Genomic DNA, 14,320 nt, shown 5'->3' on the forward strand with positions numbered 1-14,320 from the left:
CCAGAGGAGATCTCAAGGGTGCCTTTTTCACTCAAAGTGGTGAGTATCTGGAATGCATTGCCTGAGAGAGGTAGCAGTGCGGTCACAAACAGCTTTTAAGAAGTGTCTAGGTGAGCTCTTGAATTACTTGGGCACAGATGGGTTTGGGCCAAGTGCTGAGAGATGCTATTGTCGTAGATGGGGTGAGCTGAATGTCCCATTTTTATGCTATACATCTGACTCCATTACTTTAGACATAAATCCATGAGGTCACAACACACTAGACCAGCTGCAGCTTAACTCAAAGAAGAATGAATAACATTGATTTTACAGGAATAATTTGTACAGAAACCTAAACTAAAGCACAAATAAATAACTGTCAAATAAAACAATGTTTTGTGATCCACGCATGAACAAGTGAAAGAAGAAACTAAAATTTATTGTATTTATTATAATTTTAACAGATTGTTTCAAAGAATGGAAAAGGACTATACAAAGAATTATAGAACATAATTCATTTACATAGAAACATGGAACCATAGAAAATAGGTGCAGGAGGAGGCCATTTGGCCCTTCGAGCCAGCACCGCCATTCATTGTGATCATGGCTGATCATCCACAATCAGATAATTACATAATGGATACAAGATTTTTTTTTACAGGATGCTTTTAAGAACACTACAACATACAGACTAGCCAAAGCAGATAGAAATGACTAAAATGATTTTGGTAATACAGATAATTGGTCAAAGTAAAAACATTTGAACTTGCATTTTGGCATTTTCACAATTAGTTAACACTGGAAACAACACACACGGGTGGATACAGTAGTTTAATAGGAGGGAAAAAGGGAATTGGAAAAAGGGGAATTCAATCACTGAACTCGTGTTTATGCACGGCCGTTCAAAGTGCTGGTTCAATGGTATGTCTTTGGCAAGAATCTCATACCTAACTGTGTACCTATATAGATTTCATCCATTGTAACAAAAATTGCAATGATATAAAATAGATCTACATAAACATTAATATCTATCCTACTTGTACTAAAATGCCAGAGGTTCTGGAATGATACGTGGGTGTTGCACGCATTAGAGAATAGTTTGCATCACTGAGAAACAAAATTGACAGTCCGATCGTGACTGAGCATGTTAGCTTTAACATATGCGCGAGTACAATCTTCAGATTAGCTGCAAGCTATTCAGGATATGGTGTCAAATAAATAAAAATTCAGTTTTTCCGATGGTTTTTAAAGAACTGTTCAGCTTATCCTGCTCAAAGCAGCAAAAATAAAACTAAACACTGACCCTTCACCTCAACAAATAAGATCAAATGATAACGAATAATCACAGAAGCCATACATCTTTTCTGATAGTTTGGAATAAAGGTCAGTTATCCTCCAAAGTTCATGTCTCTGCTCCCCTCTAAATGAAATTATACTTGCTCTTACCATTGTTCAACTTATACAAACTCTCTGAACGTGACTAACTATTGACCCAGATTATTATTGCCTTGCAGTTTTACTTTTTCTAATTTTCTTTTGTTTAAAAACCGTTACTCTTCTCATAGTGGGTTTCCGTAGAATCGGAACACGATTACTTCTTCTGGGATCCGATCATGACTTTTGACACGAAGTTCACAATGGCGCTGGCAGGCTGCTCAGGGTCGTGCTCGGCAAAGAGGTGGCAGACATTATCTGTGGCACTTCCTTGCTTCCTTGCCACAAATCCAAAAATTCTACCAAAAGGGAAAGCAAAAATTATTTGAAGGTTGTGTACAAAATTGCAGGTGATCAAAATCTGAAACAAAAACCGATTGTGCTGGGAGCTCTTGGTAGGTCGGGCAGCATCCGTGGAGACAGAAAGAGAGTCAATATTTCAGATCGATCACCAGAACCTTTCTGCTGAAGGGTCACTAACTGAGCCTTAGAATTAGACGTATCTTTAGGAAGGAGAAGAGGAGGAATTTCTTCAGTCAGAGGGTAGTGAATCTGTGCAATTCATTGCCACAGAAGGCTGTGGAGGCCGTCAATGGATATTTTTAAGGCAGAGATAGATAGATTCTTGATTAGTGCAGGGTTTGTGGGGAGAAGCCAGGAGGATGGGGTGAGGAGGGAGAGATCAGCCAGGATTGAATGGTGGAGTAGACTTGATGGGCCAAATAGCCTAATTCTGCTCCGATCACATATGAACTGCCTCTGCTCAGTCCTGCCGTGTGTTTCCAGCACTTTTGTTTTTGTGTACATACATTGGGGCAGCACAGTGGCACAGCGTTAGAGTTACTATCTCTCAGCGCCAGAGACCCGAGTTCCATCCTGACTGCGGGTGTGGTTTTTTTGAGGTTTTTGTATGCTCTCCCTGTGACCACATGGGTTTCCTCCCACATACCAAAGGTTGAAGGTTAATTGGCTTCTATAAATTGTCTCTCGTGCGTAGAATGCAAAACATAGAACTGGTGTACGGGTGATCAATGGTCAGAGTGGACTTGGTGGGCCGAAGGGTCTGTGTCCACCCTCTATCTCTAAACTAAACCTCTCTCAAGGTAAATTTAAACTATTCCATAAATGTCATATTTTAGAGACTTACTTTGTTGAGCCAACATCTTTGGTCCACCTTTTGCGGAGAAAGGGAAGGAAACAAAAAAAAAAACAGGCATGAGAATCTCAAACCCATCTCATATTGTTCAACACTTTGCTATTGTAAAGTGGATAAAACGACCAAACCTACTTTCTATCTTGTGGATCCAAAGCACAGAAAATCACCGTGTTGACAGCATAATGTCTTCTGAAGAACAGTCTGTAAAAGCGTAAGAGAAAACTTGCTGTTAACAAACAATATTAATTCAGATTAATGAGCTGTTATCAAAATCGGTTATTGTAGGTAACTGAAATGTAACTGTGCAAGATTAACGGGCTGATTTTTAAATATTTTGATTCCAAGATGTCCCGTTTGAATAGTCTTCCGTTGTTGCCTCAACTCAAAGATGAATAATTACTTAGCAATGGTCAAATTAATAGTTATCTAGCATGAAAACTGGCCCTTCAATCCAACTGATCCAGTTAACAACCCCCCCATGATTTTATAAACCATTAACCCTTCACACCGGGGAGAAGAGTCCAATCCTTTCCCATCTCTTATACTTCAGGCCCCCCAGTCCAGGTAACATCCTTGTAAATCTTTGCACCTTTATCTTAATCACACCCTTCCTGTAGCCTGGTGGCCAGAACTGTACATAATAATCCAAGTGTGTTTACACCTATGATTTATCTCAAACTTTAACACCTCATTTTTAATTACTTCTTTTGCACTCCCCAAATGTATCACATTCTTTGCAGTCGGCCTGAAAACTGGATTGAGGCAAAAAGTATTTAAGTATTATGTATCGTTCTGTAACCAGCACAAACCGTGCTGCTTGATAGAAAGAGATATCTCACATTCATTAAGGAGATGGGCAGGGAGGATGTGATCAATGTGGAGAATACTAATCAGTAAGGGCAGTTTGAGATCAAGAAGGTGGTGGTCTTGAGGGTCATGTAGGGAATGAAGGTGGATAATTCCCCAGGGTTTATGGGATCTATCCCAGGTTATTGAGAGGCCAAGAAAGGAGATTGCAGGTGTTTTGACAAAGATCTCTGCATTTTCCTCTAGCCACAGGCAAGGTCTGAAGGAATTGGGAGTAGCGAATGTTGTTCCTCTGTTCAAGGCGGCAGGTAGAGATAACAGAGGAAATAATAGGCTGGCGAGCCTTGCGTCAGTGGTAGGGTACCATTGGAGAGGACTCTTTGGGATGGAATTTACTCCAATTTGAAAGAGAACGGGTTCATTAGGGACGGTCAGCATGACTTTGTACGTGGCAGGTAATGTCTTATGCAAGAGTTTTTTGAAGAGGTGACAGAGATGATCGATGACGTTTGGGCACTGGATGGTTTCTACATTGATTATGTCAACATGGATTTTAGTAAGGCATTTGATATAATGTCCTATGTTAGGCTAATCCAGAAGATTTAAGATGCACTCGATTCACTGTTTGCCATATGGATCCGTAACTGGTTTACTGATTGAAGATAGAGAGTTGTGGTTTAAGGGTGTTATTCTGGCTGGTGTAGTACCACAGGAAGCTGTGCTGGGACCTCTTTTTTTAACGATATATATAAATTACTTGGTTATAAATGTAGATGGATTTGTTAATAAGTTTGCAGACGAGACCAAGGTTGCTGAAGTTGCCGACAGTGAGGTAGGCTGTCAACATCGAAACACGGTGCAGGAGTAGGCCATTTGGCCCTTCGAGCCAGCAGCGCCATTCAATATGATCATGGCTGATCATCCAAAATCAGTACCCCGTTCCGGCTTTTCCCCCATATCCCTTGATTCAAGTCTCAAGAGCTAAATCTAACTCTCTCTTGAAAACTGTCAAAGTATACAGGGGGGATATACATCAACACAGAAATGGGCAGAGAAATAGCAGTTGGAGATAATTCAAGCAAGTGTGGGGTGTTGCAGTTTGCGAGGTCGAATGTAAGGGAAAGGTACACAATTGATGGCAAGACCTTTGACAGTATTGATGCATAGAGGGGACGTTAGGGTCCAAGTCCATAGTTCCCTGAAAGTGGCAACACAAGTAGACAGAGTGATAAAGAAGGCCAATGGCATGCTTGCCTTCATCAGCAGGGGCACTGAGTACAGGAGTCAGGAAGTAATGTTGAAGTTTTATATGACTTTGGTTAGGCTGCATTTGAGGTACTGTGGAAGGACATGGTGTTGCAGAAGAAGTTTACAAGAACACTGAGGAAGGGTCCTGACCTAAAATGCCACCTATCCATGTTCTCCAGAGATGCTGCCTGATCTGCTGAGTTACTCTAGCACTTTGTGTCCTTTTGTGTAAACAAGCCTGTGCAGCTCCTTATTTCTATATCTTACCAGAATGCTGGCTGGATTAAAAAGTATTAGTAATGAGGAGAGGTTGGACAAACGTGGATAGTTTCCTCTAGTATACTTTAGGTTGAGTGAAGACCTATCGGGTATATAAAACTATGAGAGGCATGTATAGGGTAGTCAGTCAGAAATTATTCCCAGGATGGAAATGACAAGAGGGTAAAATATTAAGGTGAGAGGGGCAAAGACGTACTCCAAAGACGTACAGGTATGTAGGTTAATTGACTGGGTAAATGTAAAAATTGTCCCTAGTGTGTGTAGGATAGTGTTAATGTGCGGGGATCGCTGGGCGGTGCGGACTTGGTGGGCCGAAAAGGCCTGTTTCCGCGCTGTATCTGAAATATAAAATATGAAAAGTTTGAGGATGTGCGGGGTAAGCTTTTTCAACAGAGTAGTGGGTGACTGAAACGTGCTGTCAGGAGTGATGATGGTGGACGCAGATATGATAATATCATTTTACAGGCTTTCAGATGGGCACATGGATATGTAGAGAATGGAGGGATATGGTCCTGTGTAGGTAGATGAGATTAGTTTTCTTGGCATTATGTTCATCATTTGACATTGCGGGCCAAAGGGCCTGTTCTAATATTTACTTTTCTATGTGTTAGTATCTACAAGGCAGCATCCACCAACTTGACTATTGGGAGAATGACATTCAACCAAGACAGTTGCCAAGAGCAGTTCTAAGTTCTATAACTTTACCATAATGACAGTGGAAATTCATTTCAGTTTTCCCTTTCAATTAAACCAGTGAAGTGAAACTAACTTCTTAGGAATTTGCAAACACTAACTGTGATGCAACTACCACACTGCATTCAACAGCATAGGCATTTTAAAGTATGAAGTTTCCCTTTGTGGATGATTTAAAACATACAGTAACTAGAGGCATTTTCTATTTTTAAACTTCAGATGTATCAAATAATGTCTCCATTTCAAGTATATTGACAGGTTAAGGGGATTAGCAAGAGAATGGCGTTGAGAGGGAAAAATAGATCAACCATGATTGAATGGCAGAGTGGACTTGATGGTCTGAATGGGCGTATACTGCTCCTATGTTTTATTACCAACCCGGTAGATCAAAAGAAATTGAGCACTGAATTCTATTTACAAGATTAGGCCAAGTGAAAATTATTAATGTGATTGATTTAATATTGTTAACAGCATATCTGCTCAGTCGTTCATTGAAGTCTGTCTACAAAAGACTGAAAACAGTTATCAATAATCTACACACTTTTACAACTTGAATATGCATCATAATCTGCTTATTATGAGCCATATCATACTGACTGAATAGATCAAGTAGGTTATTTGGAACTTAGTTTATACATTTAAAATAATCTGCTACTTTCTGATCAATAAGTAAACACACCCATTCATATGATAAGAAAGTTTCAGGGTCACGAAGTGATGACATCTCTAGGTTGTGAGCAGGCAAAGTGGTAGCCCCCCCAACCCTATTGATGGGACTCTTCTTTGTAGAATGCCTCAGTGTCCAATGCAAGGTCCTTCAATGTTTATCCAGTTATCACCTTCAACTTCCAACTACCTCGACAATTCTCAGTTTAAGCACATCTTCTACCATCATTTAACATCCTAATCGTCATTTTGAAATTCTATACCCACTGAATAGCTCTTTGAATACGGTTGCTGTCTCAAACTCTTTGCAGAAGTGTACTCGTACAATTATTATTGCCCAGTCTGTGGGGAAATGTGACATTTTGCAATGAGAATGAAACTATATGGAGATAAAGGATGTTAGACATTTTTTTACTGTACCTTTCCCGTTTAAGTTCAAACATAGAACATACTTACTTTCTTTGATTGTCAGTCAGAGTAATGCCTTGGGCAGATACTTTAAAATGTACAACAGTAGAGACTGGTGTTGGGGTCTGCATTAGTGTTTCTGACGTTGCTTTCTGGATTGCTTGATGTCCGGTCAGAGACTCCATGTCCACAGAATTCAGGTACCACACATTACATGCTGAAAACAAACACAGAATGAAGCTATTTGCAGGTCATATTTTGCACGATTATAATTTGTAAGTAGCCCAATGACCTCCACAAAGAGTTAAAGGTCTATTCTAATAATAAAAGAGCAGTACTCTGCTGCAGCTAATAGATATGTTGTCCGGCAGCTCCAGTGACCCAGTTCAATCCTGACCCCCATACTGGTGGACCCCCATACTGGTGGAATATGCACATTCTCTCTCTGAATGCATGCATCTCCATGGGATGCTCCAATTTCCACTTGCATCCCAAAGGCGTGCAAGTTAGTAAATTAAATAAATATGGTGTTGAGTCAATGGGTGGAAGGGTGCAAATGAATATCCAAAACCACAATCATGCCAACGCAAAAGCCAGCAATGGACACGAAGAAAGACCACTAAATATTTAACAAATCTGGTAAAGGGACTTAACCAGCCTGCCTAACATAAATAGCGGAAGCAATTTACCGAAGCAACATCACTGAAACCTTACCTGCTCCTTGTTTCAGTAATTCTGCAGCAGAGTTGGTGGCAGTTTGTGCAGTGACATCAATTCCATTTTCCAAAGGATCTGCAGGAGATGTGAAGATCACATTTCAACCACCCCACTTATTGTTTGATTTACTACTTGTCTAAGCTGTTCAGCACTAACGTTGAGGTTTTGTCAGATTTACTTTTTTGCAAAGCTGAATAAAATCCCATTGTGAGAAATACATTTTAGATCATTAGAAAACTAACATTGATACTTAATATTTTAATGGTCTGAGAACCCTTTCTGCAGCTTGGAATTTCCTTCAACGTTTTGTTATTCATTAATGGTTTCTGGCAGGTTGGTGTAGCTGCAAACAACTAATCAGAATAGATTGCCACATGTAGTTATTAATAACCATTCACACCACTGGCAACGGAAAAGCCCAAGAATATATAGACTTGTAACATTAGAAACTTGACACTTTAAAACAATATAAGCCTTCTAATTGCTTTGCAGTAACATTAAAGCAAAAAAGATTTACTTTTGTGAGCTAAAATGCCATTCAAGGTATTGGCCACCTCGAACAACCAGATCTATAAATAGAGTAGAAACCAGGAACTGCAGATGCTGGCTTACAAAAAAATGACACAAAGTGCTGGAGTAACTCAACAGGTCAGGCAGCATCTCTGGAGAAAATAAATAGGTGATGTTTCGGCTCAAGACCCTTCTTCAGACCCTGAAGTGTCTAGATCCGAAACATCACCTATCCATGTTCTCCAGTGTTGCTGCCTGACCCCGCTGAGTTACTCTAGCACTTTGTATCCTTAGATTAATAAATAACATATCAGCACATCACTTCCTGACATAAAGCCACAATATTTTCTCCATCAACAGTACAAAAGTTTCATTCTGTACTTTCTATAAAATGGAATGCAGTTTCTCATGGCAGTTACTCCAACACGATCTCCAAAACCTATGATTTCAGTAACCGAGGACAAGAAAACAAGGGTGTGGGATCATTAGCACCTTCGGACTGTCTTTGAAATTGCTCAACAACCTGATGTGCAAGTATTCTGCCGTTCTCTAATCTTCAGTGGGTATAAAGCCTGAAAATCCCTACACAATATCACTAAGAAGCATCTTTACCACAAGGACTGGGTGGCACAGCGGTAGGGTTGCTGCCTTACAGCTCCCAAGACCAGTGTTTGATACTGACTATGGGTGCTGTCTGTAAGGAGTTTGTACATTTTCCCTCTGACCGTGTGGGTTTTCCCTGGGTACTGCGGTTTCCTCCCACACTCCAAAGATGTAGAGGTTTGTAGGTTTATTGGCTTCCGTAAAATTGTAAATTGTCCCTATTCTGTATGTTAGTGCTGGAGTATGGGGTGATCACTGGTCAGCATGGACTTGGTGAGCCCAAGGGCCTGCATCCATGCTGGATCTCCTTTTTTTTAAATGGACTATGGTGGTGAGACGCGGCCTTCTTCAAGGCAATACGGGATCACCTTACAATTGTCCTTTCCCTATAAGCCTCATGTACTCAATTTTCACTCCCATCCCTTTTGTATTCCCTGGATTTTCAGCTGAGGCATTAACGTAAGACTATCAGGTTATGTTCTAAAACAATGTTTTCGAAGCGATATCAAACATTTTACCTCTACATGAACGATTAGGTGACAGGAGCAATTTCTTTAAACCAGGCTTTTCAAAAAGTACATGCTTTTCATTAGTTGTTCTCAATCAAAGTTTATCTTTACCTCTATCAGGGATGAGCAACTTGCAAGGCAACGCCAGTGGGGTGATGGAATGTTGATAAACCAAAGCAGTCAGACTCCCTGATCAAACAGATAATAAGGTGCATTAGATAAAGAACATCGTATCAGTTAAAAGAAATATGTCTAGATCATATTTGCTAAATAAACAAAAAAGCATACCAAAGTATGGTTCATTGGGACATCCCTTTAATCGCACTCCCTTTTGGGTGCATTCAATCAGGAAATGTCTGACCAGCTCGTTCGATATGTCTCCTGCTGCTGTCAAATAAAGGGCAACATTAACATGCAGGTCAGTGAATCAGGCAGACAGACATGAAAATAAACCCTTCTGTAGAAAGACGCTGATCGAGTTAGGGGAGCTGAAGGCTGAGGAATATGTGGGTCCTCATGGTTCATCATGAAGAGACAAGAGAATGCTGATCATAGTCACACAATGTGGAAACAAGCCTTTCGGCCCAACTTGTCCAGGCTGATCAATATGCCCTATCTACACTAGTCCCACCTGCCTGCCTGCCATAACCCTCTAAACCTATCCCATCCAAGTACCTGTTAAAATGTTTCTTAAACCTTATGCAACAATTGCTTCCTCCGGCAGCTCATTCCATAACCCACCACCCTTTGTGTAGAAAAAAATATATCCCTCAGGTTTCTATTACATTTTTCACCCCTTACTTTAAACCTATGTCCTCTGGTTGTTGATTCCCCAACTCAGGGCAAAAGACTGCATTTACTTGACCAATTCCTCTCATGATCTTGTACACCTCTGTAAGATCACCTCTCATTGTCCTGCGCTCCAAGGAATAAAGTCCTAGCCTGTTCAACCTCTCCCTGTAGCTCAGGCCCTCCAGTCCTGGCAACATCCTCGTAAATCTTCTCTGCACCCTTTCCAGCTTGACAACATCTTTTCTATAGCATGTTGACCAAAACTGAACAATACTCTAAATGTGGCCTCCCAACTTCTATAATCAATACTCTGGCCAATGAAGGAAGTTACAGTTGTATAACTGATGCATTGGTTCGCTCAGATTGGAAATAGCAAAAAACCTTTGCTAATCAAAAATAGTTGCTAAATTTGCTGAAGACACAAGAACGAAAATAAAGTAAGTTGCGAAAAGCATATAAGGAGGTACAAAATAAACCAGAGTAAATTTCTAACAAATGAAGTGCAGTATCAGAAAACATGAAATTGCTTAAATTGGAAGTAAAATTTAAAAAGCTAAATTGGTAGATAACAACACTTCAAGATGTGGATTTATTTGGCTGTTGTGCTTGATTTGCAAAAGTTATTAGTATGCAAGAACAGCAAAGAATTTGAAAACCCAACAAGTTTCCATTTATTATAAAGGAAGATATCTTTTGTGTGGGAGTAACTAAGTGTCACTGATTAAAAAATAAGAGAAAAAGACAAACTGTTGGAGTAACTTAGTGGGTCAGGCAGCCCCATTGTAAAACATGGATAGGTGACATTTCAGGTCAGGATCTTCCTTCAGACTCTAAAGATAAGAGTTTTTCCATTTAAGACAGATGACATGATATTTTTTTCCCCTCAGAGCTGAGTTCTTTTTAGAATATACTTCCTCAAAGGGCAGTCGGGTCTTTGAATATGTTAAGGTGAGGTACATTATTAATGTCTGAAGAAGACCCGAAATGTCACCCATTCCCTCTCTCCTAGATGCTGCCTGACCTACTGAGTTACTCCAGCATTTTGTGATACCTACATTATTAATGTGATAGGTTACCATGGTAAAATGAGAATGCAGAGTTGACACAACAATCAGTCATGAGTTCATTTAATAATGGAACAGGCTTCTGGGGTCCAGAGGCCGACTAATAATCTAAATGTTTGTAATGCAGAATGGCATATCTAAGAGGAAGAAACAATTGTTCTAGAGAATGAGAACAGCCACGATTTTAAGAATTAAAAAAGACTTTCAAAAGCCAAGTAATAAACTTAAGAAAATTCCACATGAGATTCTGAGTTATGAAATTAAAGGTGCAGAAAACAAAAGAGGTAATGGTAAACCTGAAGAGATCACTGATTAGGTCATAATATGAATATCTCTGATGCCTTGTATAAAGAAGAGAGCAAAGGCAATTAAGTGACCAGATGGAATTAATAAGTGACCAAGACCATGGAGAATAATTAGCAGAAACTGCAGCCCCTTCCATTGCACCAAAATAACACAAAGGTGACCGACCGGAGAGGCCTTAAGGTAAAGTATGGAAAAATAAACAGGTGCTAATCAGCTATCAACTAAACCATTAAATACAAACAACGTGTAGGAAGGAACTGCAGATGCTGGTTTAAACCAAAGATAGGCACAAAATGCAGGAATTTCATAGACATAACTCGGCAGGTCAGAGAGCATCTCTAGAGAAAAGGAATAGGTGGCGTTTTGGTCGAGACCCTTCTTCAGACCAATGGCTGTAATTAATATAATTTAAAGCAATTTTTATACATCGGGTTATCATGAAACAGTATTAAAATACTTTATCAAAAATAAATTGATGTTCAGAATACGTTTTAAGTATTGATTATTAACAAATGTGGGAGAGAGTTATGGATAGTGGCAATTAGATGAGATGCTAATTAAACTAAATGTGCCGAAATACCACCTAATGGCTGTAAAAACCTCATTCAACCTGAATCAATTTCAGTCTGAAAAAGGGTTCTGACCCAAAACATCTCGTAGACATGTTCTCCAGGGATACTGCCTGATCCCCTATTACTACAACACTTTGTCCATTTAACTCTCTGTCTCTCATTCAATCTTGCTTTGCTGCATTACTTAGGTCAACACCAACACATCACAAAAAGTATGAATTATTTAATATTTCTTCACATCCATTGGAGATCTGGTTTGCATTCTCCATGTTTTTCTGTATGAACTCCTTCTTTCAACTACCGAACAAGCACTAAAAATGCTCTAGCTGTAGCTTTGAAAGGCATTCAAGCTCGCCATGCCTTGACCACCGTTGCACGCTTGAAACGTTCAGGCACATTATCTGCTTTCGGTAAAACACCTCCATTTTTCTATTTGGTTTGGAACTGATTACTTGGTTCAACTGATTTGTACCCATCCCTCCTACACATCATCTTTGCTTCTGCTTTGTTCTTATTCAGCATGCTTCCCCCTAGAAACAATTTCCAAAAAAGGCACTGGTGTTTAAATTCTGTCCTGCGCTAAATTGCATTTGCCCATGATGCTATTCAGCTACTTTCACATTTTCATTCTTTCTATTAACTCAATTACATTGGTCTTGCAGAACACAGATGTGACATTCATTCCACGATCCTTCAGCCACTGTTTCCACTATACATTCCCATCCTTTCTCAATCTTGTCATTTAGTCACAGAATGTGGAAACAGGCCCAACTTGCCCACGACGACCAACGTGCCCCATCTACACTAGTCCTACCTGCCGCGCTTGGCCTCGATCCCTCTAAACCTATCCTATCCCGGTTCCTGTCCAAATGTCTCTTAAACAGTACGTTAGTAAAGCCATCAAAGGCATGCTTTCTGACATTTTCTTCCTTCTGTTTTTATCAACTTTTTGTCCCTTTCTGAAATTCCATCTTCCTGTCATTATTGTTACTTTCTTGTCATCACTCATCAATCCCAGGGTGGAAATGTCCAACATTAGAATGAATTGGTATAAAGTTAGAGGAGGAAAGTTTTTTTACACTGAGACTGGTGGGGACCTGGAACGCATTGCCCGGGGTCCCGGGTTGGTGGAGGCAGATACAATAGTGGTCTTTAAGTGGATTTTAGATAGGCACTTGGAAGTACAAGGAATGGAGGTATATGGATCAGGTACAGATAGATGAGATCAGTTTAACTTGGTATCATGTTCGGCATGAACATTGTGGGCTGAAGCAATTGTTCTGATGCTGACACTTCTATGTTCTGTTCTGCATGGACATTTTTCTTTTCCACCATATATGATGCCACATTAGAGTTGTAGCTGATGTTAAAAAGAATACATGCAATCTGCATGCTGGTCATTTTGAATTTAGATTACCTTTCTTGCTTTGCTGAAGCACAGATGCAGGGGGCGTGGCCACTTTCATTGCCAATCCATAAGCTCCCCGGAAAGAATGGCTGTCCCGGACAATAAACGATCCTGGTTCTTTATCTTTTAGTAACGTAATGGCTGTAGAGTTAATAATCAAATTGTTAAACTTGGATCCTTTGAGCATGGCTTAATTTCTAAACTTCAAATGAATGTTTCTTGTCACATTGCGGTGGAGATTTCTTTGTGTTAGAAATTATTCCATTTTGCTTAATCTACATACACTTTGATAGCCATCTCTACCATTTTCCACTGATCTTTTTAGAGCAAACTAATAATAGTTGATCTATAGAAACGAGGAACTGCAGATGCTGGTTTACAAAAAAAAGACACAACATGCTGGGGTAACTCAATGGGTATACGGCAGTATTCCTGGAGAACATGGATCGGTGAGGTTTCCAGTAAGGACCCTTCTTCAGATTGATTCAATCAGTCCCAACCCAAAACGTCATGTTCTCCAAGGATTTTGCCTGAACAGCTGACTATTTGGAGACGACTATGTTTAGCATTTAGCATCAACGGGTATCAGGCCTGGTAGATTCTGACACCTATTGTAACATACTTGAAGGATCTGTCATTTCAGTGGTGAGTGCATTGACTATCAAAGTCATATCTGCGCCATGTCCAGCTTTGCTGCTCTCCTTAGACAGCAGCCAGTGTACCAGAGGATACTGCAAGTATGCATTGCAATGACCAGAGCTTTTCAGTCCCAATAAAATGTGAGCTAGGAAGTTTGTTAAAAGGGAAAGAATAACGTAGCTATTTTTCAATGTAGAGGGTTCCCTATAAAAATGATTACTCAGGTCAAATGATTAAAATGTATGAATTATTTTGGTTACACTGCTCCAATGGTTTAAATTAATGAATTATTCTGAAAGATGTTTATCTGTAAAAAAAATAAAATCTTGGTTATTTTCTCTGCAAATATCTGCACAGGCTGTTATGGGTTCACAAATATCATTGCAACATGCAATATTTTGTTGGCAGAAGACCATTTCCCATTTTGATTACATGGAAAGTAAACGGAGATCGTAACTTTTCTAAATAATAGTACATAAACAGGGTTTCTAGTATTTTCAATTATGAGAATTTATGCACTGCTTTATAAA

At 39.7% G+C, this 14,320-nt stretch overlaps 1 protein-coding gene across 3 annotated transcripts in view; it reads right to left on the reverse strand.

Moving 5' to 3' along the window:
* Positions 1–449: 449 nt before the first annotated feature.
* tns3 (tensin 3) overlaps positions 450–14,320 on the reverse strand; it is a 374,519-nt gene continuing 360,648 nt past the window's right edge. For 2 of the 3 annotated variants that reach the window (XM_078418534.1, XM_078418548.1), the window contains 8 exons: positions 13,161–13,292; positions 9,298–9,396; positions 9,121–9,198; positions 7,385–7,462; positions 6,719–6,887; positions 2,702–2,770; positions 2,561–2,587; positions 450–1,712 (listed from right to left, as the gene is read on the reverse strand). In XM_078418534.1, coding sequence (XP_078274660.1) covers positions 1,571–1,712; positions 2,561–2,587; positions 2,702–2,770; positions 6,719–6,887; positions 7,385–7,462; positions 9,121–9,198; positions 9,298–9,396; positions 13,161–13,292 — 794 coding nt within the window. In that variant the 3' untranslated portion in view covers positions 450–1,570. The remainder of the gene's footprint in view (positions 1,713–2,560; positions 2,588–2,701; positions 2,771–6,718; positions 6,888–7,384; positions 7,463–9,120; positions 9,199–9,297; positions 9,397–13,160; positions 13,293–14,320) is intronic. The other variant, XM_078418541.1, reaches the window with a different exon arrangement.

This window comes from Rhinoraja longicauda, chromosome 2 (assembly GCF_053455715.1).
Source record: "Rhinoraja longicauda isolate Sanriku21f chromosome 2, sRhiLon1.1, whole genome shotgun sequence".
NCBI classification, from domain to species: Eukaryota; Metazoa; Chordata; class Chondrichthyes; order Rajiformes; family Arhynchobatidae; genus Rhinoraja; species Rhinoraja longicauda.